General features: G+C 60.6%; 1 protein-coding gene and 2 pseudogenes across 2 annotated transcripts; 2 read left to right on the top strand and 1 right to left on the bottom strand.

Annotated features, from left to right (window-relative positions):
• The first annotated feature begins 2,695 nt into the window (after nucleotides 1–2,695).
• Nucleotides 2,696–2,814, top strand: LOC120584915 (uncharacterized; annotated as a pseudogene).
• A 5,427-nt stretch (nucleotides 2,815–8,241) lies between these two features.
• Nucleotides 8,242–10,603, top strand: ASCL2 (achaete-scute family bHLH transcription factor 2). 2 transcript variants are annotated; one of them, XM_039840362.1, is made up of 2 exons: nucleotides 8,242–9,423; nucleotides 10,028–10,603. In XM_039840362.1, the coding sequence occupies exon 1, from the start codon at nucleotides 8,825–8,827 to the stop codon at nucleotides 9,404–9,406; it is 582 nt and encodes a 193-aa protein (XP_039696296.1). In that variant the 5' UTR covers nucleotides 8,242–8,824; the 3' UTR covers nucleotides 9,407–9,423; nucleotides 10,028–10,603. The 2 variants fall into 2 exon arrangements, with proteins under 2 accessions (XP_039696296.1, XP_039696295.1); XM_039840361.1 differs by having other exon boundaries at nucleotides 10,025–10,603.
• Nucleotides 10,604–21,904: 11,301 nt separating this feature from the next.
• On the bottom strand, nucleotides 21,905–22,023 carry LOC120584890 (uncharacterized; annotated as a pseudogene).
• Nucleotides 22,024–23,258: the final 1,235 nt, after the last annotated feature.

Genomic DNA, 23,258 nt, shown 5'->3' with positions numbered 1-23,258 from the left:
CGCACACGCACATGCACACACACACATGCATATACACTCATACTCATGCACACACACTCCACACACGCACACGCACACCTACGTCTACTTCCTTCTCTTCGCTATTCAGAACCATGAGTCCGCGGGAGCCCTCTGTCTCCGAGCCGACATCACGGGTGGAGTCACAGGAGGCAGGCAGGCCGCTCTCCCCACAGAGTCCCCGCTTCCCGCAACCTCCACGCACACACTGACTGGGTCGGGCCGTCCTATGGCAACTGATCCGCGGACCCCGCTGGCTCAGCCTCAGCCCCGACTCCCTCCCTGGGCCTGGCAGCTGCCTCGCCGGTCCTGATCGGGCCCCTGTCCCCCGTCCCCATCCCCAGCCTCCTTCTCTCGGACCCCCACTACCTCAAAGACGGGGAACCAATAGCTGCGTTTTAAGTAAATAAGAGGGAAGGGAAGGGAAGACGAGCCCCTCCCTCCGCCCTCAACGGCCCGGGCTGACCCAGGCGAGGCCCGGCCTTGGCTCTCACCCTCGCCCGTCACCCGCTGGAGTGGCGTCATTTCAGTGGGAACACGGGTCCCGGGCACCCTAGGGAAAGGTACACGCCGCCTGGTGCTCGTGTGGCGTCTGAAGCAGGACGACCGAACCAGCCCGGCCGAGAGGGTCGAGGAATCCGGACAGAGACCCAGAAACGCAGGGTGACGCAGGAACTGCAGACACGGACGCCTTGACGGCCCAAGGGGCCCGGGGGCCGGGCGTGGAGACAGCACGCCGGCGGCCGGTGACACGCGAGGCGGGTACGTGGCGCTGCCCGGGGCGGGGGGCGAGGGGGACCGGCGAGGTGACCGGTCTATCAGATGGCGGCACTCAGGATGCGTCCGGAAGGGCGCTGGGCCGGGGGAGCCACGTGGGAAGGAGGAAAGCGGACTATCTGCAAATATAATCAAAATTATCACCCCAGAATTAAAGAGACGCGCACAAGGGACCCCCAGGGCCAAGAGGGTGCGTGAGGAAGAAACCAGGCCCGTTGCAGCGGCGCTGACAAATACCGAAGTTCTGGGGTGCGCCCGAGGGACCCCGGCCTGCCCCAAACGACGAGAACGAGACGCGTTGTTCTTCTCAGGCGGCACTGAGCACGAGAGCAAAAGGGTCGTATTCTGGAACATTCCGGAAGCGGGGGGGGGGCGTGACCTGGCCCCGGGTCCTCCCCGGCTGTGGTTATTGTTTACGCGGGAAGGTGGACCCACCAAGGCTCAGAACACCTGGAACACCTGCCGTGGATACACCACGCGGCCGGCGGAACCCGAAGCACTAGAGGAACGAGCCCACGAGGCTGCCGCAGGATGGCGGGGCGCGGGGGACGGGGCCTGCGTGGCCGCCCCGGCCACCACCGCCACCAGGAACCACGGCAGTTCAGGCGTCACAGAGCCGGGCTGACGTGATGCGGACGGCCACCTCTCGGCAGACGACACCAGACTCCAGCGAGTCCCCCGGTCGGTGCTGGTCGTACGTAGCAAATAGACGGCTTTGATACGACAAGGTGTCCAACTTGCCCAGACCTAGGCCGCCGGGGCAACCCCGTCACCCCGTCACCTCGGCCAGAGCTGGAAACGCTCGGTGTGCTGACGGCCAACGCCGACGTGGAGATACCAAGGCGACGGGCAGGTCAGTCGGCTTCGAATGACAGCGACAAAGAGGGACTTGCCCTGCGTGATGGGGAGGCAGCGGACAGAGCCTGACGAGAACCTCCCAAGTCGTGTGGCTTTGCCAGAGGCAGAGGCGGGGCCCTGGAGTCAGCCTCCCGCATGTGCGCGCGCTCTGTGCTGGACCCCAGCACTTCGGGAAAGCCCCTCTGTGAAAAGCCATTAAATGGGGAAAAATAAATAAATTCCCGTTCGATAAAAATTATGATGCGCTCTCAAGCGTGCGCAGAAAAAATAACACATCGAAGGAGGGATGGAACAAATTCTCAAGAGTAATAAAGAGCGCGTGAAATTTTAAAATCGGTTCATCGTCGATTCCTACAAAAAAGAAATCTGCTGGGGTTTTGGTTCAGATCGTGTTGAATCTTCAGATCGATTTGGGGAAAATTAACATCTTACTATCGGACCCCCCGGTCCAGGAACGGGGTGTCTCTCCGCTCGTCTGAGCCTTCTTTAATTCCTCCCACCAACATTCCGTGGTTCTGCACATCTTTTGCCATTATTCATGTCTAAGTATTTAATATTTTTGATGCATCTGGGCATGGTATTTTAAAGTTCATTTTCCGGTCGTTCTTTGCGAGCATGCAGAAATGCAGCTGATTCTCTATATTGATCTTGTATCTCGCAGCCTTGCTAAACTCACTGTAGTTACAGTAGATCTATTTGTTCATCTTTTCTTTGTAGATAACCACGTTTTCCGTAAATAAGGACACTTTGCTCTTTCCGCCCCCGTTTTTTCCCTTTGGCTTGTCGCACTGGCTCAAACCTCCAGCACGTTAAAGAGAAGATTTGAGAAGAGACAGCCTTGTCTTGTCTCTGACCTGAGAGAGAAGTCATCCAGGTTTTCATCATTGAGTTTGGCGCCCTTTATCAGGCTGAGAAAGTTTCCTCTGATTCCGAGTTTGCTGGGATTTAAACAATTATGAATGGCTATAGGACGCCATCAAATGCTTTTCCTACACCTATTGAGATGATGATACGGTTTTTTATTTTTAAATTTAATAGGGTCACCTATGGCCACGCCACCCGGGACAAGCCTGATCCCGTCTGATCTCGGAAGCTAAGCAGGGTCAGGCCTGGTGAGTACTTGGAGGGGAGACCACCTAGGAAGACCAGGCGCTGTAGGCATAAAAAATTTAAAGAACTAAGGGATTGTAAACTGACAAAGTCCTTGCAATATGTGAGGTCAACCAAGGGTTGCCTCGTCTAAAAAATAAAATTAAAATTAAAAAAAAAAATTTAATAGCGTCAACTAAATGGGTTGATTTTTTTAAATGTTAAACCAACTTGTGTTCCTGGAATATACCGCACTTGTACATGGTTGGACTGGAGCGGTTGAGTTTTCCTTCAGAATTTCTGCCTCCGTGTTCGTGAAGAACCCCGTCTTTTTTTTTTTCTTGTGTTTTTCCAACGTCGGCATCAGGGTACCGCTGCCTCAGAAGGAGCCGGGAAGCATTCCTTCCTTTTCGGTGGCTCTAAATGAGTTTACGTAGAGTTGGTTTTATTTCTTCCTTAAATATTTGAAAGAGTTCATTAGCTGTGCTGCCTACGCCTGGAGTTCTCTCTGTAGGAGGGCTTTGATCCACAAATTTAATTTACAGAATAGATATGGGCTATTCTGGTTACCCGTTTCTTCTCAAACGATCTCTCCCGGTTTGCGTCTTTTAAGGACTCTGTCTCTGTCATCTTCATTGATGACTTTATTGACTTCTATAAAGGTCGTGACATTCTCTTATTATTCTTTTAGCACCCGTAGGATCCGTAGTGATGTCACTTCACTCATGCCTGACATCGGGAATGAGCGTCTTTTCTTCGTTTTAGGAAAACCTGTTTGGGTTTTGTTAATTCTATCGTCTTTTCCAAAGAACCGGCTTCTGATTCCACTGTTTTCTGCTTGCTTCGTCGATTCTGCTCTGATTCTCATTTTTTTATTTCTTCTACTAACATTAAATTTAATTTGCTGTTTTTCCGATTTTGTAGACCTCTTTTCTGTTCTCGTGTGTGCTGAGTGCTTTCAATTTTCTCTAAGGACTGCATTCCACACATTTCGAAGTACTGCGTTTTCGTTTTTATTTGGTTCAAATCTGGTTCATTTTTATTTGGTAGTTTCAAATTTCTCTCTTGATTTATCCTTTGAGTCATGGGTTATTTAGACCTACTTTTTTTATTTCCAGGTATCTGAAGATCTTTCGAGATATCGTCCTCTTTTTAGTCTAATTGAATTCCACTGGCCTGAGAATATACTTTGCCTAACTCAAATCCTTCTACATTTTTCAAGGGTTGTTTTATAGCCCAGTAAGGTAGTTTAATTTAGTAACAATTTCACATGCATTTAAGAATAATGTGGATTTCTCTATTACCGGGTGGAGTTTTCTATCAATGTCAGCCGGGTCAAGCGGATTACAGTGTTGTTTACCTTTTCTCTGTTTTTAAAATGTCCCACCTGTGTGTCCTATTGAGCACGAGGAGCAGGAGTGCTGGCCGTACGTGGACATTTGTCCCTTTCTCCTGAAGTCTGACACTTAGGATTGTTACATCCTCTAACTGACCCCGAATTGTCATGAAAAGCCCTTTTTAACCGGGTAATATTCTTTGCTTTGAAATCTACTTTTCTCGACATCAAAATGGCCACCCCAGGTTTCTTTCTCCTTTCCCCGGTTTTCTAAGAAGCCCAAAGCTCGAGGACCGTTTGAGGGTCAGGTTGTCACAGGGCTGTCCTCGTGGGTGTCTGTCGTCCAGAAGCCACACTGCTGCTCGGAGTCTCCCGTGCACCGTGAGTCACGGAGGCGGCCGCTCTTTCCCTCTGCATTGCCCCTGCTGGTGACTGAGCGTGGGACGTCCTCTCCAGCTTTGTGACATCATTGCATCATGGTTAGACAGCGTGGCCTGGCCGGCTCGTCCCGTCATGAATGGGATGCACTTTCTTCCCGGTCTGATACCCGCCTGGAGAACCAGGCGAACTCCATGCGGAGCAGCCCCGCCTCCTCCGGGGGGCTGGGTGGCAGCTTTCCCAGCGGGCGCGACGGGCCCTCGACGGGTCTCGGCCACAGGAGCCCGTCAGCCCCGGGCCTCCCAAGGGGCCCGGCCGCAGCCACGCTGAGGAGGCAGGGTCGGTGGAACCTGGCGACAGGCCGGCTGACTCGTCACTCGCTCAGCACGTCGCTGCCTCTCTCTAGCCCCTCTTCACGTGCTTGTCACATGGGCGTTTTAAATGCGGGTTGTATCGTTACTCGGGTATGGCGAGGCCAACAGATCTGACAAGATGATGGCAGCTCCCAGTTCCCGAGACAGGGGACAGACGGGGGACACCGGGGTTGGTCAGGGAGCAGGGGACACGTGGGCAAGGGCCTTTACTGAGGGCTCCAAGGGAAGAAATGGGCGAGGCAGGACGGCAGGCTCGGGGCTGGTTAATTTGAATGGTCTCGGTGGGCTTTGGGGCCCCATCCCTGGTGGTCTGGGGCCCGCCCTGGGTGATTAGGGCAGGGGACAGTGTCCTGAGTGTGGGGGCCCATGGCGGACGGGCGGGAGGGCTCCACTGGGCACGTCTGGGTGAGTGGCCCCGCGCTCTGAGGGGACGCAGGCAGAGGAGCCGGCTGACGGAAGGGGGCTGGGTCCCCCTGCAGGGGGCTGGGTCTGAGGGGCCTGTGGGCTGGCTGCGGCACGGTGCAGGTGTCACGGGGGACGCAGGTGTCGCGGGGAGCACAGGTGGCCAAACGTGGTCTATCGCCTGCTTTGTGCTGCCCGCGAGCCAAGGGCAGTTTTCACCTTTTTAAGTGGTTAAAAATTAAAATTCATACCCATGGGCTATTTTCAAAAGTGTGATAAAAACTAAGGGACAACAGCAAGTGCTGGTGGGGACGTGAGGAAATCGGGGCCATGGGCCCCGCTGATGGGAGGCAGAGGGGCGCGGCCACCGTCCCCACAGTCTGGCGGCTCCTGAAAAAGGCAAACGGAATAAGCGTGTGACCTGGCAATCTCGCTTCTGGGTATGTCCCCAAAAGAAGGGAACACGGGGTCTCGAAGAGGTGTTTGCACCCCACGTTCACAGCAGCATGACCCGCGTGTCCGTCACCAGACGCATGACGGCACGTGGCCGTGGGCACCGTGGACTCTCGTCCGGCCTTAACGGGCGGAGGGAGTTCTGACACCGGCTAAACATGGAAGCCCTTCGAGGACCCTGTGCTGGGGGAAACGACCTGGTCGCAGAAGGACAAACCTGCGTGAGTCCACTCGCATCAGTCGCCTGGGGTCAAATTCAGAGGCGGAAAGTAAACGTGTGTACCTGTGCGTACCTGGGGCCGGGGGAGGGGCAGGGGTCTCTGACCCCAGAGGGCAGAGCCTGCCGCGGGCAGGGGCCCGGGGAGGCCTTGGGGTGTGGGCTGAGCCCCCACAACACTGTGTACTTAAAACCTAACAGTTTAGTTGAGACGTAGTCTCTGCACCCCACACCGTCCATCCGTCCACTTCTAGTGCACAAAGGGACGGTGTCCCACTGTGCTGACGGCCGTGTCACCCTCACCCCGGTCGCGGTTAGAACACCTCCATCCTCTCGGAGAGAAACCCTGTCCCACTAGGTCCTGCTGTTGACACCTGGGGACCCTGCTGTGAAGGAGTACGGACGAGGGCCACATGGAGAGCCAGCCGGGCCAACTGGCCATCCTGCTGTCCCCCAGCTGCAGGAGCGAGCCGGGCCTGGCCAAACCAGCGGGGACGCCGCCCACCAGCCCACAGAATCCTGAGAAATGGTAAATCATACTTAAAGCGGCCAGAGCCGGGACAGTCTGTTCTGTGGCCACCGATGACTGTCTGCGGGACCCCGGGGCTGAGCGAACATCCAGGCGACGACTGTGGAGGACTCATTTACAGGACTCCGGGTCTTTTCCTGGCACCTCTGCCATGTGCGGGGAGTGGGGACAGGCAGATCCATCTCCGGCTGGGGTTTGCCAAGTGACCATTGGGGAAGGGCCGAGGGCCTCTGATTAGGGGGAGGATGCAGAGGTGAGCCGGAACTTCTGCCCCGGACAGGGTAGGCCACCTGGGTTCACTCAGGGGCCCCATTTCTACCTGGGTTGCTCCACTGGCCAGAGATGTCCCTGCAGACACATTCCATGTCTGCTGTGAGTCAGCGTCCTCCTAAGACAAATGGGGCCCCACGCCCACTTGGCTCCAGGTCACCTCCCAAGCGGACTTGCCAGGAGACTCCTGCAGGAAAGGGGGGGGGCAGAGGGCACAAGGCAGGCAGTGAATACTCACCTGCTGCCCTGCAGCGCCCTGGGGAAGGGTCCTGGGCCTCCCCAACCAGAAAGAGAAAGTGGCTCCAGGCAGGAGGGCCCACTCCCACAGGCCCTGGCTCAGGAGGGTCTGGTCCCTCTTGGGGAAAACCAACACTATATGGCCTGGGGGCACCGCCACTTGGCTGGCGTCACCAGCTGCCCGGCAGGACCCAACTGTCCCATTAAAGGTGCACTCGGCACACGCTTTCGCAGTCCCTGCCCCTCCCAGACCTCGAAAATTTCCCCCATTGGTCAGAGAGAAACTCTCTCCACATCCCACCCTCCCTGGGGAGCCCGCCTGTGCTGGCGAAAGGCTGCTGCCCCAGCGACCTTCCGCCACCCGCCCCATCTCAGTGCCCTCACGGCGAGTGGGAGAGGGAGGCGCCAGGCGGGGTGGGTCGCTGAGGCCAAGAGGGATGGCGCGGAGGAAAACCGGGCGAGGGCGATGAGCTCACAGGCTTCGACGGGAGAGTGGCCGCTGCGAACGCAACCGGGAAGGCAGGAAGATGGGGAGCTGCGGGGGCGGGAGGACGGCGGACGGCCGCCCCGGGTCCGAGGCAGTCGCCGCAGAGCTCCAGACCCTCCGCTGCAAGGTTCCCCAAGGCCCAGGGCGCACGGGAACCACAGGCAGAGAGTGGGTTGGAGGTTGGGGGGAAGGCGCTCCAGGAACCTAAATCCTCCACCCCAGAGCGCCCCGTCTCCACCACTCCTCAAACTCCTCCCTGCCCCAAGGGCTGCGTCGCCCTCTCCCACTCCCGGCGCAGGAATCACAGGTGGGCAGCGGGCCGGGGCACAGGTGGGCGTGGGGGGGGAGTCCCCGCGGTCCTCGGGCGCGGGGCGTTGGGGCTCGGGGGGGGGGCACACTGCGAGAGCCAAGCTTTGTTAGGGACGCTCCCGGGAGCCACGCGCCCGGCGTACGCGCTTCCTCAGGGGGGCCGGGCGTGGGGCCGCGCCCGCCCCGATTGGCCGAACTGGCGGCCCGCGATTGGCTGAGACCCCGGCCTCCGCCCCTCAGCCGCGGGGGCCCGGGCGCGAGTCAGCGCAGCGCAGCGCGGCGCGTGCTGCCACCGGGGGTCTCGCGCGCCTCCGGGGTAGCTGTGCGGTCCCCGTGGCCACGCCCTTCCCTCCATGGCGCGCGCTGCGCGTGCCGACGGCTGGAGGCTCCCGGAACTAGCGGGCTGCGCGTGGGGGTGGGCGTACCGGAAGGTCGCAGACCTGCGGACTGCTCTCGGGAGGCGGGGGTCGCCCCGGGGACCTGCTGACAGTGCCCAGAGGTGGGGGGTGCGCACGCGGGACCTGCGTACTGCGTCTTGGGGGACGCACTGAGCACCTGCCGGGAGCGGGAGCCCACTCCGGACCTGCAGACTGCACCTGGGGGGTGGGCGTACTGGGGACCTGCGGACGGTGCTCCAGGGACGGGCTGGGGGGCGCCCTCCGGACTTGGTCTTTGCAGGTAGTGTGCGAAAGGGGGAGGGCGAAGCGTGGCGGGAGGGCGAGGCAAGCGAAGGAGGGCGTGAGAAAGGCGGCGGCGGCGGCGCGGAGGAGGGTTATCTATACATTTAAAAACCAGTCGCCTGCGCCGCGTCGAGAAGGCCAGGGGAGCGTCCGACCGCACGCGCGGGACACGAGCGCCCCACGCTCCCCAGCGCGCACGGCCAGCCATCTCTTGGCCTCTTGCGCCTCGCTGTCCCGGGGCCCCAGACAACCTGGGACGCGTACCCTGGGGAGTCGCTCGGCGGCACAGTGCCACAGGCCCCCTTGGGGCGTGACTGTCGTCCTGCCGCCCGACCCTCGTTCCTCTGCCTGCACTTTCCTGCGGTGTACGGGGGCTCAGAGGAGGCTCCGGGCGAGTGGATGCAGGTGCGATGGACAGCGGCGCGCTGCCGGGGCCCGCGCCCCCCGCTGCTGGCGTCCCAAGCAGCTGCGTCGCACGGCGGCGACCCATGTCCCCGGAGCTGTTGCGCTGTAGCCGGCGGCGGCGGCCGTGCGCGGAGGACACCGGGGGTGGCACGGCGGCCGTGGCGCGGCGCAACGAGCGCGAGCGCAACCGCGTGAAGCTGGTGAACTTGGGGTTCCAGGCGCTGCGGCAACACGTGCCGCACGGCGGCGCCAGCAAGAAGCTGAGCAAGGTGGAGACGCTGCGCTCGGCCGTGGAGTACATCCGCGCGCTGCAGCGCCTGCTGGCCGAGCACGATGCCGTGCGCGCCGCGCTGGCCGGGGGGCTGCTGGCGCCCGCCGTGCCGTCCGCCGGGGCCCGCGGGCCGCCCGGGACCCCCGTCGCCGCCGCTTCGCCCTCCTGCTCCTCGTCGTCCCCCGGCCGCGGGGGCAGCTCAGAGCCCGGCTCCCCGCGCTCCGCCTACTCTTCGGACGACAGCGGCTGCGAGGGCGCACTCAGCCCCGCGGAGCGCGAGCTGCTCGACTTCTCCAGCTGGTTGGGGGGCTACTGAGCGCCCCGCGCCGCGAGGTAAACCCAGGGCAACGGGGGAGAGGGAGTGGGGGAGGTCGGGGAGGCCCGGGAGGCCGGGCGCCGTGGAATGGAGAGGCCTCAGCGCTCACACCCTAACAGCCCGCGGAACCTAGCGCCAGGCCCGGGGATGGCTTTGATTTCGCTCACTGTTCATTTTCCCCAAACTTTTTCAAGCCTGTGCAAGACCAGCGTTTGTTTGTCCGGGGTTGCAAAACTTCCTCTCGCCGCTCCGCCGCCGACGAGGGAGGGGGCAGACGGGGGAGGGGGGCGGCCCTGGGGCGGGTGAGGCCCCGAATGCAAGCGGATTCCGGGGCAGATTAGGGTGCTGGGAGGCGGGGTGACTTTGCATTGCAAATCGCGCGCCCGGGCCGGGCGGCAGAAATGAGTCCGCGGGTGCGGAGCCCTGACTCACTGCGGCTCCGAGCGCCGCCCCGCCCCCCGCCCTGGCTCGGGCCGCAGACCAGAGCAGAGGCACCCACGGACTCGAGTTCCAAAATCAGCCAAGCAAACGAAACCGCCGCCTTCGCTCGTCGGGGAGGGGGTGGGGACAGGGCCGGATCCCGCAGTAACGCGCGCCCCTGTCCCCCTTCCCATCCAGCAGCCCAGCCCTGGACGCCTAGCGACGTCCGCGCTCAGCACCTGGGAGTCAGCACGGTGGACCGCCCGCGCCTCGCTCTCTGCCGTCCCGTGAGCCAAGCCACCACCCAGCCGGGACCCCCGCCGACGCTCCCCTGGGCGTCCAACCTGACTACGTACCAATGTGGAAATGGGTTCCGCCCAACACGGCCCGACCACCTCACCCCAGAGGCTCTCCACGGAGACCGGACGGGGCTGGGGCACTGACCCCCAGAGGTTTTCCTGACGGGAGAGATTTGACGGCACAGAGTATCTGCTTTTTGTACCTGAACTTGAACTGCCCAGGGACACTGGCAATATGAAGACTTATTTTTGTGCAAAGACTCGTTAACTTGGAACATGATAAAGATGGTCTCTCCCTGTCCGGCCGCCAGTACCTGGACTTTTCCAGCCTGGCCTAGATCTGGCCGTGGCAGCCTTTGAGGGACGGGGTCCCTGGCTGGGGTCCCCATGCAGCAGTGGGCTGATCTGGGGGTGGGGGGGGCTGTGCTGGGAAACCTGTTTTAGGGAAAATGGACTATGAATAAACCAGTGCTGTGTATCAGCGTGTTGGGGTGCCTTCTCCAGACCCTCAGGCCCCCCCTTTTCCCCAGTGAGGACACGGGTGGGAGGGAGTGGCCCAGACTCAAGACCCTGCAGGCCTAGTCCCTGTGGTCACTTCTCCCTAGCTCCATCCCAGGCCTGGTCCCTGGGGTCACCTGTAGAGTGAGCCTCGGGGAGCCCGAGGTCTGAGAGGCCAGCTCGGCTCCCACTATGCCAAAGAAAGTCCGGCACCTTGTGAGGCAGGGGCTTCTGGCAGGTATGGGCGGGTGGGGGCGGGGGGGAGGGGTCCAGGCCAGGTGACCCTACAGCTGGGAAGTGGAGGTCTAGATGTTGCTGACCAACGCAGGTGTCTGGCCCGAAGCGATCTGGCGTGAGCAGCCTGCCCTCTGCCTCGGGGTCCAGACTGCCTGGGTGTGGGTCGCCACTGCCTGCCAAGGACGGAGTGACCGTGGGGAAGTTGCTTGACCTGCAGAGAGGGGTGACGGCAGAGCCGCCCTATAGGGTCGTGGAGGAACTTAGGGGAGGTGCCTGGCAGTGTCTGGCCCCTGGTCCTCAGCCCCCAGACACTGCGCCTGTGGCCCCAGCCCAGACGTGCTGTTCAGGCCACAGGGGCCTGCGTGGCAGCAGCGAGTCCCTGACCGCCTCTGTTCCCGAGTGGGTGCTTGGGTGCCGTGAGAGCCGCCCTGGACGGGAGCGAGGCAGACCCCCTCCCCCGGGCTTGCCCGGCTCAGACGGCCTCCTAGAGATTACTCAGCTCTACCTTTGACCCGGCCTCGGCCTCGGCACCTTTGAAGTCTAGCGGTGCCCAAAGCTGTCTTTTATTGCAGGGTGGGGGCGGGGTTGATGGGGATCCCCCAGGCTGTTTTAAGGTGCTGAACGCACCCCTTCATAGGGAGTGGTTGGGTCGGAGCCGTTGGCGAGAGCAGATGGCTCCTGGGTTACCATGGCGATGGGGTCCTGGGTCTGACGAGGCTCAGGTGTGGCTGGGGTCGGCCGACCAGGGTGGCTTGGGGCTGCAGGGCTGAGTGGAGCAGTGTCCCAGGGACAGAAGGGAGCACGTCGCATGGCCACCCAGCAAGGACCCACACCCCTGTCAGCGACCTCACCGAGCCACAGGACATGGGCTCTCTTGTGACTCCTGGCCTTGGCTCCGGGGAAAGGCGTGGACACGGGCTGGAGGTGGGCGGATGGGAGCACGCCGGGCCTGGGGGAGGAAACCTCCCGTCCTGGGCGCTGGCTGGCGAGCTGTGAATGGAAGTCTGTGGGTGCCCAGCACTGCCTTCTTACAGAATATTCCAAACACACGCAAAAGCCGAAGCCTTTCTGGGGACACGGAGCCCGATGCACGAACAGTGTCCACACGCCAGTTGCGAGGCTGGCCATTGGGGAACCCCCGGCCGGAGACGCCTCAGAGAAGCCCCGTTACCGATGTCAAGGAGCGTGGGGGTGCAGCCACTCCCACCCCGCGTGGCTTCGAAGTGTCCCTGCCACCACTTCACCTTGCCTGTGAATTCTCCGTGTGTGCCTCCGGAGGAACCCCACACCGCCGTCCCCCAAGTGAACGCAGTCCCCTCCCTTCATCGAGTACCTGGCCTGGGGCACGGCCCTCAGGTCATCTCGGGGTTTGCACGGCGGATTTCGCAGGGAGCGCCTGGCCAGGGCCCCGCGCTTCGGTACTGAAGAAATGGGGAGTCGTTTGCTCTCCGGCCCCCCACTCCCTGGGGTTGCCGACGCCACCCCCCAGGTGTTATGAATCGCGTGTCTGTGCCTGTGTTTTCTGTAAGTGGGGGGCGGGGGCCAGAAGCAGACGTGCGGTCAGGTCCTGGCTTGGTTTTGGTCGCCTCGTTTCAGAGGCTGCGTCCCATCAGGAAACAGCAACGAGCTGTCCTAGGGGGAGAGGGCTGTGGCCGGTGGTCAGCCAGGACAACGGGCACGTCCCCTGGGCCTGCTCAGCACCCTTAGGAGATGGCCCCGCTCCCCCCACCCCACCCCGCCAGTGTCACTGATGGAGGCCAAGCACAGCCCCACTGTACAGAACTAGAAATGGCAGCTCCCAGAGAGCTCTGAAGTCCCAAGCTCGGCGGCAGAGGTGGGATCGGGGCCTCAAGCCAGGGACGGCTTCATTCCTAAGTCCTTGCAGCGTGACCCTTGCAGAGGGCGGGGCCGCCTGGAGCCTGTCCTGGGGGGACACCGGGCAAGTTCCTGTTCTGGATCAACAGGCCCAGATAGGTCCCCACCCGTCCCAGTGTCCCGCGGCTCTGCCGGGGTTGGGGGGAGGGGGCCGTGGTCCAGGCCTTGCCCCCGCATGCAAGTCGATTCTGGACGGAAGGTGACCAGGGGCTGGAGAGCAGAGTTCTGGCAGGAAGCCCTGGGAACCCCGACCCACGGGATGGGGGCATGGTGCTCCTGGCCTTGGGTAGGGCTGGCTGGGGCCGGGTCTATACCGAAGTGACCCTATGAAATGAAACCCGGCAGACTCTGGGTCGGGCACAGCTGGGGGAGCACGGGGTCCAGAGCTCTGGGGAGCACTCGGGGGTGCTTCGTTTTTGTCTGTTTGTGACAGGAGTCGCCCCATGGAGGTGGCTCTGCCATCCTGGAGGGGCTCCGTGGCCAAAACTTGCCCACTTTGTCCCGACCATGTCAGAAAATAGACGTGCCCCCCCTAGGCCGTCCACATGGAGGGCTCTCAGATACAGACTGCTCCGAGGACAGAGGTCCACGCACCCAGGCTTCCCTCAGGTGGCCCGCCCGGGTCCTATGCCCATTCATTCCGACACCTTCACTGGGCATCTTTGTGCCAGGCACTCGGGGTACACCGCTGTGCCTGGGGGAAACCCCACCTCACAGAGCCCATGCGCTGATGAAGGACACACACAAGCAGCAGCCCTGGCCACCGATGGGCACACTGGGTCCCAGGCCACCAGCGGCAGTCCTGGGTCGGGCAGACCGAGCCCGGTCAAAGCCGAGCTGGAAATGGTTCTTGCCTGTTCCAGCCTCGGGAGGACCCGCCCAGCGTCCCCAGGAGGAGGTCTCGGGACAGCTGGGACTGCTCATTCTGGCTTCATATTCGGGGAGGGGGCCCTGGCAGCCCGCCTGTCGGTCTGCCTCTGAAGCCTCCAGGGTCTCCGAACATTCTGGGAAAACGAATAAAAAGGGTCGTTTCCGGGCTTGGGGCAAAATGAAAACACAGCGCCGTTGTTCAGAAATTGGGGGAACGGTGAGGCGCGAGCGGCGACAAAGAACTTTTTCCTTGTGTCCTGGTCTTTCCTACTTGCTACGTAATGTCGTTCTAGGAAAAATTCACAGCTTAGATGGTTGGCATGAGTTTCAGCGCCTGTCTCCCTACGGAGCAGGGCCGGCCGGTCGCCGACACGGCGTCCCCAAAACGAAGCCGCTGGCCGCTGGCCGCCCGGAGGAAACGCCGCACGGAAACCGCGTCGCTGGTCTCTGCTGGTCGGGTTTTTCTCGCCTCGAGGCGCACGGTCCCCCTTCGCCCTGTCCCTTCGGCGGCCGGGGCAGGGAGGACGGCAGCGTCCACGCGTGTTCCGCGCTTCTGCGTTTCCAGCCAGCCCGGGTCTCCGTGAACGCGGCCGTGGCCTGAGGGCCCTGTCCTGCCCTGCTTCCCTGTCCTGCGCTGGCCCCGCCGTGCTTTGGGTCTCGCTGGCCTGCCTCAGTGGGGGTCCACGCGGTCGAAGGTAGAAGTAAGAATTTCGAGACGGCCTTCAACCGCGCGTGGCCGCCCATCGCCCTCGCCCGTGGGCCGGTCCTCGTTCTGTCCCTGGAGCCGGGGGCGGGAGCGCCATCTGGAGAGGTGGCGGGCACCTGATCCCCGCCCCACCGAAGGGACAGAGGCGAGCACGCCCCGCTCAGCCACAGGAGGGACGGGCACGCAGTGTGCTCACGCTCCCTCCTCGTGGAGGCTGTGGGCGGCCAGCGTCACCACAGCCTCAGAGCCCCTTGGCTAGGGCCAGACCCAAGGACCTGCCTCTACTCCTGCTGCAGTGTGTGTGTCTGTGGGGGGGGTGGGCATCCAGGCTGGGGAGGGCCACGAAGACTCCTGCTCAGTGACACCCACTCTCGTGTCCTCACTGTAAAGTGGGGGAGATGTTGCGTGTGGCCTCAGGGGGAAGGCCATAAGGTGGGTTACTCCCCTGAGGCCGGCAGGTTGCAGGCACTGGACCACACGCACCTTCTCGGCCCTGTCCTGCCCTGCTTCCCTCCGGGTGTCCTGAACCCCCACGGGATGGGAACGGGGAGGGGGCTGGCCACACTGCTGACAGAGAGTGGGGAGGGCAGGAGGGGGCCCCCACTGGACACTGTGGAGGGGGTGGGCAGAGCCCTCCTGCTGGGTGTGAGGGGAAGGGGTCCCACAGGAGGAGGCTCCTGACCCTTTTCCCAGCAGTAAAGGTCGGGGGTGGCTTTCTGTGGTGGGGGGCTGCACCAGTGTGGGTGGGTGACATGCGTGGCCACAGCCTCGGTCTTTACTCCCAGGTGACCTCTGGATGCAGTCATCCTCAGCCTGTGGGCTGTGAGTGAGACCTGAGCTCTTAGGGAATTATGGGGGACAGGTCCCCCCTGGAATCCAGCCCCCTCTGAGGGGTGTCGCCCCCACATTCAGGCCCAGGGAGGCTCAGTGGCTGGCCTGAGGTCCACAGGTACCAGAGCTGTGCAGAGGGCAGAGCCGCCAGCTGAGATGCCATCATGCCTTCCTTCATGCCTCCCTCGGGCCCCCACACCTGCCCGGAGGGGCCTGTCACCGCTGTTTCTGGCTGGGAGTGGTCGGTCTCGTCAGCAGTGAGTGACTGAGGGAGGAGCCAGGATGCCGGCTCAGGTCCTGGGACGCCCGGCCTGCACATGGGTGGGGCATGGGGAGGTGCAGGGGTCTGGGGAGCGGGGGCCTGGGGGGCTTCTGGGGGGCCTGGCGGCTGGGTGGGGGCCAGGCGCTCTGCCCCCTTCCCAGGCTACTCCTTGGCCAGGGCTGGAGCGAAAGGGGGAAGAAAGAGGTGGATGGAGAAGGGGCTGTGAGCCAGGTCCTGACCCCTGCCCATCTCCCGGTCCCCCCATGGCCTCCTGCCTGGTGCCCATGCCAGCTCCGCCCCTGCCCCCAGCTGCTGGCTATGATTAATGCGGCAAATCTGTCAGCCGGGGGGCCCTGAATGCCACAGGGAACTGTCCTCGGCCCAGCCAACCTTGCCCCCAGCAGTGCCCCCTGCTGAGGCTGGGACCCCAGCCCTCCTTACACGTTGAAATAGGCCTTTGTCACCAGAGGTCTGAGCCTCCAGCTTCCCAGAGTCAGGGAGGGGCCTGCTGAGGGGGTGGTTACTCTGTCGGCAACCCCGGAGCAGCCCCCACATCAAACGGAGGGAGAATTGGGGTGCTATCTGCTCAGCTCACCCGGTCCACTGCAGGGGGTGCTCAGGGGGACAGCGGGAGTTCTGAGCCGGGTCCTGTCTCCCCGCCCGCAGTCAGCAAAGCCCTTTCTCCCCGATGAGCAGGAAAACCAGACCCAGAGTCAACGCATCCAGGGACGGGCTTGGCCAGTCACGGCGAGAACCCGGGCCCTGGAGCGGGCGTGTACCGGTCAGCCCGGGCTGCGGGCAGGAGGCACAGGCGGGCGGCTCAGACGCAGGAGCCCATCACCCCGTCCTGGAGGGTGCCGACTTCTCTGAGGTCTCTGTCCTAATGTCCCCTTTTTATGAGGACACCAGTCACAGAGGGCGAGGGCCCACCCTGTGTAGCTCACCATAACTCCTTCGCCTCTGTAAGGACAGTTTCCACACAAAGTCACCTTCTGAAGTCCTCGGGGTTCGGGCTCCACCATATGAATTTGCGGAGGACACAGCTCAACCCATAACAGGCCGGAACAAAGGGCTTCCCAGTAACCCCAGTCCCCTGGGGGGGCACTGCTCTCCCTGCACCAAGGACCCCACCTCCACTCTGACATCCTCGTCCCAGGGTTCAGTACTGTCTCCTCCGGGCCCCTCTTGTGGGGTGTAGCTGGCTCAGCGAGAGGCCACAGGCCGCTCGGGAGGGCGGCCACTGCTGAGGACAGAGAGGACTAGGTCCCTGAGTGGTCTCTCCTCCTGGGACCCCAGTGAGCCCACAAAAAGGTAAAACAGGCTCTAGGCCTTTGCAGGGAGGGCCCCTCTGCATCCACTACCTGTGACATCGTGTGACAGCCCAGGAGGAGAAGGCTGTCCCCTGGGCGGGGTGGTGGGGAGCAGTGTCACGGGGAGGTTGGCATCAGAACCCAGTCTGCAGGAGCCACTTACTTCTCCCTGCTTGTACCCCAGGGTTCTGTGTGGGGTCCAGGCCAGGCCTCCTGCAGCATGGCCAAGCACCAGGGGGGTGAGCTGCCCGCAGCTCAGGTGACTTGTCCTGATATTAGTGAGGAGGTGCTGGCTGCCACCCAGGGCTGAGTCCTTCCCCCCACTCCCCACCTGGCATTTGCCTACAAGCCCTGGGGCTCCGTCCAGGCCCCCAGTGGGCCGGCCATTGCTGGCAGTGATAAGCATGCAAATCTCTAAACGAAATCCAATTAGCAACCAAATGAGGGCCTGGGAGCAAGCAGCAGGGCAGCCCAGAGAGGCTGGGCTGGGCTGGGTCTCCCTGCTCAAATATTTGTCTCTCATTTGAATGCCTTTTGTGGGCTGGCGTGCAGGACTGAGAAGGGGCGGCTGCAGGAGACAAAGGCCGGTCTGGCGTGCTAGTTTGAGATGCAAGCTGTACCGTGCTCACCCTCATCACCCACCCCAGGTCACACTGCCCCACCTGGCAAGGTCGTCAGGGGCCCCCTGACCCTCCCCACCCCCCAGCTCCACAGTCCCCTCGCCCAGCTGATCTCTGTGCTCCTTGCCCCCTCCTGCAGGGCCCAGGGGAGGGCTGGGGTCCTGGGGTCCTCCCGTCCCAGGCCAGAGCCTGGTTCTGTGGGAGGGGCGTGGGGGCTAGGGAGTCACTTCCTGCTGGGCACTGGGGGTGGGACGGGAGCTGGGCACAAGGGCCGGGCTGCAGGGTGGGCGTGCAGTTCTCTCAGGAGTGGTGTGAGGCAGGCTGCCGGTGGGACACCTTTCCCGTGGCCGGCCACCTTCGGCAGTCGCCCCTTCTGCCCCGATTGCCCCCGGCCCTGGCCTGAGTTCCCCATCTGGCCTGTAGCTGTGGGCCAATGACCTCCAGGGCTGGGCCGGGAGGACCGCGTGCAGTGTGGGGCCTGGGGTCAGGGGAGCTGCTCGGGGCCCCCGCCAGGGGTCCCGACACCCATGTCCCAGTCTGCCAGGGCTGCCTCGTGCCAACACAATCTCACGTGACCTCAGCAGAGCCGTCCGACCCAGACACTCACGGTCAGCCTCCAGGGCTGCCCCATCCAGGTCCCGGCCTGGCCGCAGGGCCAGCAAGGGCCTCCGGGGAGTCGGGGAGAGAGAGCGGGCCTGCGCCACGGGGGTGGGTGGTCGGAGGTGGGAAGCTCCGCTGGGTACGCCCCCGCCCAGCTCCTCCAAGGGCTAGGGAGCACTGGGGACAGGCAGAAACCTCAGCGGGGCCAGGGGTCTCCGGTAGCCAGTGGGGGCTTCTGGGGCAGGAAGGGCAGTGGGCGTCCAGCGCCTTGTGACCTCGGTCTGGAGAAAAGCTGCTCTGCGGGGCCTCGGGTTGGGCTACCTCGCCCGTGGACCGAGGAGTGACAGGGCCTGCGGGCCCCCGGGGAGCGGGCAGGAGGGAGCGGAAGCTGCGGGGGAAAGCCTGCGGGACTGGACGAGCCGCCCACTCACCCGCTGGAATGCGGAGGGGCTGACACAGACCCGCGTCAGGCGACCTGACCCCACCTGGGCTGCCCAGCCGGAGGTGACCCGGCCCTGCCTGCCCTGCCTTCCGGTGGCACAGCCTGCCCTTTCCTGGCTGCCTCAGGGATCAGCTGGGGACGGGAGGGGGCGTGCGGCTGGGGCTGTAGGCACAAGCTTTGGGGACTCACCTTGGAGCCTCAGATCCACGACGCTCCACCCCGACGGCTCCCAGGCTCTCCACCCGGGGATGTGTTGGGGCGCCGGGCTGCTCCAGAAGCCTGCGGGCCGCCCCATGCCCAGCCTGGGTCCCTCTCCTCCTGGGCCTTCCCGGGCGCCGATGGAGGGTCTACAGGTCTGGGGACACGGGACGGGCAGCACTGTTATTTAATCGGGGTACAGTTCACTCATCATGTATGAATCCGGAGTGGGCCCACGAGTCTTACACGTGCGTGCACTTGTACCCTCTGCATCCAGATCACCATTCGAAGTGTTCCTGCCTGGGCTGGTGTCCCCGAGGCCCCCAGCTTCCACCCCTGCCCTGGCCTCTGGCACGGAACCTGGTGCCAGTCTGGGCCGGCCTCGCCCACGCTCCTTGCTGGCCGGGACGCTGGGGCTCTCCTGAGCCTGCTCCTGGAGCGGGTCAGCTCTCGCGTGTCCAGTGCTTCTGCTCAGGAGGCAGGGCCGGCTGGCTTGCCACCCTGCATTTGCTTCCGGCGTGGCCACCGGGGCCCCTGTGAGTTGAGTGGATGGGGAGACGCTGGCCTGGCCCTCCCGCTGGGGAGCTGGGGGAGCTGGGGGAGCAGGCAGCGGGCAGCGGCGAGTGTGTGTGCGTGGCGGGGGACGCCGGGCGCCCCTCGGCTGCCGGGCACTGGCCCGTGCTCCGACTCCTCTCCAGGCCCCTCTGTCGGGCAGAGGCGGTCGCGGGAGTTCAGGGAGGTCCCGTATCTGCTCTCACCTCACATTCCTTATGGAATGAGGCAGTGTCATCAAAATTAATAGATGCACCAATTTGAAACAAAAAAAGAAAGAGAAATCAGGCTGTTTGCTTGAGGTCAGGTAGCTTGGAGGGGCGGCTGGAAGGGCCACGTGGGGCCTGACTCCCGCATGGAGCTGGGCCTGGGGTGGGGGCCGAGAGAGCGTCTTCCTGGCCCTCAGTCCCTAGCTGTGGGAACTTTAAAGGGAGGTGTCGATGAGGGTCTCGGGGACCCCTCCTCTTGGATACCTTGTGGGTAAGGGTGGGGGGGTGAGGACCGGAAGGGGTGTGCAGCTGGGGCCGGAGGGACAGGGTTTGGGGGCAGCCGAGGGGGCGGCCCAGAGCCTGTGGGCTGCATGGGCTGGTGGCCTCAGAGGGCTTCCTGGAGGCAGGGACTGGAGGCTCTGTAGAATGGAGAACATTCCGGCCAAGAGTGGGCTCCTGTGTGGCGTGGAACCCCAGGCGGACCACAGGCTCCGCCAGGCCTGGGCACCCACCCCACCCCCAGCTTCCCCTCCCTGCCCAGCCCGCGCCCCCATCCCCCAGGGCAGCGGGGCAGTGCCGTTCAGGTCGGACCTGTTCCGGGCGCGGGCGCAGCTGCCCCGGGGGGTGGATTGCTGCTCTCTCTTTCTGCTTCACTGCATCTGAAGGCGGCAGCCGCCTCCGCCCAGCCCGGCCCTCCCTGCCTCCTCTCCCTCAGCCTCAGGGCCTTTGCTCAGGAAAGATCAGCAGCTAGAGCCTCCTCCCTCCTACACACACACACACACACACACACACACACACACACACACCCAGTCACACACACACACCAGTCACACATGTCACACTCGTATGCACACATACACACGTGGACACATGCACATGCACACAGACACGCACATGCTCATGGGCCCGGGTAGCCCTGGGCTGGGGGAGGAAGTCTGGGGCCACGAGGCCACCTCCGCCATCTCTGTCCCATGCACCCCTCACCCCCACCCCGGGACCGCGGAAGGCCTACCCCAGCACCCTCGGTGGCACCCGCTCCAGCCGTGGGAGGCCGACTTCTGCACGCCCTCCTGGCACTGGGGAGTGTCCTTTCTGTTTGTTTTCTACTGTTTGGTCTTAATTTTAGGTGCCTCACTGTGGCTTTAATTTGCGTTTCCCTAATGGCTGACGGAGCTGAGCATCTTTCCATGTGCTCGTCTGACATCTATGTGTCGTCGTCATCGATGGTTTCTTCACTGGTTCGCTTTCTTACTGTTGAGTCTTGAGAGGTCTTTGTATATTCCGGATAAAAGTTCTGTATCTAGTGTGCGATTTGCAAATATTTTCTCCCAGTCTATGGTTTGACTTTTCAATGTCTCAACATTGCCTTTTACAGAGGGAAAGTTTTAAATCGAACAACGTCCAACGTACCAAATGCGTTTTCTCGTGCGGATTATGTTTCGGTGTCATATCGAGACGCCGAAGAAAGATTTCTTTGGCAAACCCAGTGGTTCTCAGCCAAGGGCCATTCGCCCCCAGGAATACTCGGCAGTGTCTGGAGACATTTTTTTTGGTAATATTGCTACATATCCGACAGTGCACAGCCCCTCAGAGAATGATCCGGCCCCCTGCGTCGACAGTGCTGAGGCTGGAGACGCATGCCGTCCTAAAGCCACAGAGATTTTCTCCAGTATTTTCTTCTAGATGTTTTATAGTTTTATATTTTACATTAAGGGCTAGAATTTTATTTCGAGTTAGTTTTGTATAAGGCGTGAGACATGTGAGCCAAGTTTCCCTTTTTGGATCTAGATCGGACCATTGATCCAGCATCGTTTGTTGAAAACACCATCCTTTCTTCATTGAACTGAATTTGCATTTTTTGCCAAAACCCAGTTGACTGTGTGTGGGGGTCTGTTTCTGGGCTTTCTCGTCAGTCCCGTTGATCTAGGAGTCTTTGCCTTCATAGTAACGTACTTTCTTGATTACTGCAGCTTTTTAGTAAAATCCGGAGATAAGTAGTAGACATAGTAAAATAAAGCGAAACGAGGTAGTGTGAATCTTCCAACAACGTTCTTTTTCTAAATTGTTTTGGCTGGGCCGGTTTATTTGTGCTTCCGTATTAATTTTAGAGTCAACTTATCGACACCTTCAAAAAAATCCGCTGGGGACACGATTAGATACGTGAATCAATTTCGATCAATTTGGGGAGAATCGATATCTTGACAATATCGAATCACCCAATTCATGAACGTATTCTATCTTTCCGTTGACGTCTGTCTCCGATTCCTCTCATCAGTGTTTTATAGTTTTCAGCATACAGAATCTACACACTCTTTGTTATATCTTTCATTTTTTGGGGTGCTCTTGTAAGCGGAGCGGGTCTTGAACCTTTAGAATCCTAATCGTTCGTTGCTAGTAAAGAGAAATAGAATTAGTTTCGCATATTGACTTTCTACCGAGATCTCGCTCAATTCTCTTAATTCCAAGAGTTTTCTGTAGTTTCAGGGGAGATTTTCTACGTCAACATTCACATGTTGCAAACAGAGATAGTTTTGCTTCTTGGTTTTCTTTTCTTTTCTTTTTTTTTTAACGCCTACAGCGCCTGGTCTTCCGAGGGGGTCTCCCATCCAAGTACTGACCAGGCCCGACCCTGCTGAGCTTCCGAGATCAGACGGGATCGGGCGCGTTTAGGGTGGCGCGGCCGTAGACGCTTCTTCGTGTTCGATCTGTGAGCCGTTTCTTTCTTTCCTCGCCTTACGGTACCGGCGAGGCCTCCAGGAAAACGCCGAATCGCAGCTGTGGAAGAGGATCCCCAGGCCCGATCCCCGTCTTAGGGGAAAGCATTTGGTCTCGCGCCAGTTAGCACGGTACGGTTTGGTTTTGGTTTTTATTTTTTAAGATTTCCTAAGTTAAGGAAGTTCTCTTCTATTCCTAGGTTGCCGAGAGTTGTTTACTTTTTTCCTTTAATTACGAATGAAAGGTGAATTTTTTTTTTTTTATCAGTTTTTGCTTCCTAATCGTCTCATCTGTCATTCGAGCCTCTGTCGTTAGAGACCAGTGTTTCCTTCTTAGAGAACCGATCCCCTTCTCATTATGGGTTTCCCCTCTCGTTCTTCGCAACATTTCATGTTCGGAGTCTGCTTTGTCCGAGACGAATCTGGCCACCCCGGCTTTATTGTGACACGTGTTCGTAGGGCATGTTCCTCCCCCCGACTTTCCCCTTTGAGTCTACTGATGTCTTTATGTTTGCGCTGGGTTTCTTAGAGACAGCATCTAGTCAGGTCTTGCTTTGTTTATTCAATTCGACAGCCTGTCTCTTTTCACTGGTGTGTCGCGTTTGTTTAAATTTAATGTGTTTGTTCCATCTTATTTGGTTTTTCTCCCTTTCTGCCTTCTTTTGGATTAACTGACCTTTTTTTATTATTTATTTTATCTCCACTATTGCCTTACTATTTAAATCTTTTTTGAGTGGTGAACACACGATGCAATATATATATATATTTCGTTAACCAGTGTCACCATGATAAAAATAAAGTTTCAAAAAATAGAAAGAATCTTCTTTAACAAAGTAATCGTTGCTCTAGGTTTTCCGATCCGCATCTTGAATTAACCAAGGCCTACCAAATACCATCGCACTGTGCTAGGTGTCCCGTAAGGAATGCATGACGGCATGTGACCGATTCCGCCCCGATTCGTGCCGTTGTTGTCGTAAATTATACTTTACATCATGCTGTAAGCACACGTTATCACCGTTTTTTCTCTAGATGGTCGCCGAAGTTTCCTCGCGCGGCCGCTGGTTCCCCAGACGCTTCGTTTTCGTGCGTACCCGGGTTCCCCTGGTCCCTCAGCCTCCTGTCAAGAACAAAGGTCTTCCAGCGACAATTTGCCCAATCGTTTTTTTGCTTTGCTTTGCTTTGTTTTTTGTCGTCCGATAAAGACATTAT

This window comes from Pteropus medius, unplaced genomic scaffold (genome assembly GCF_902729225.1).
Source record: "Pteropus medius unplaced genomic scaffold, Ma_sr-lr_union100, whole genome shotgun sequence".
Classification (NCBI taxonomy): domain Eukaryota; kingdom Metazoa; phylum Chordata; class Mammalia; order Chiroptera; family Pteropodidae; genus Pteropus; species Pteropus medius.
Note: the sequence above shows the minus strand (reverse complement) of the source record. Positions and strands in the feature narration are given on the sequence as shown.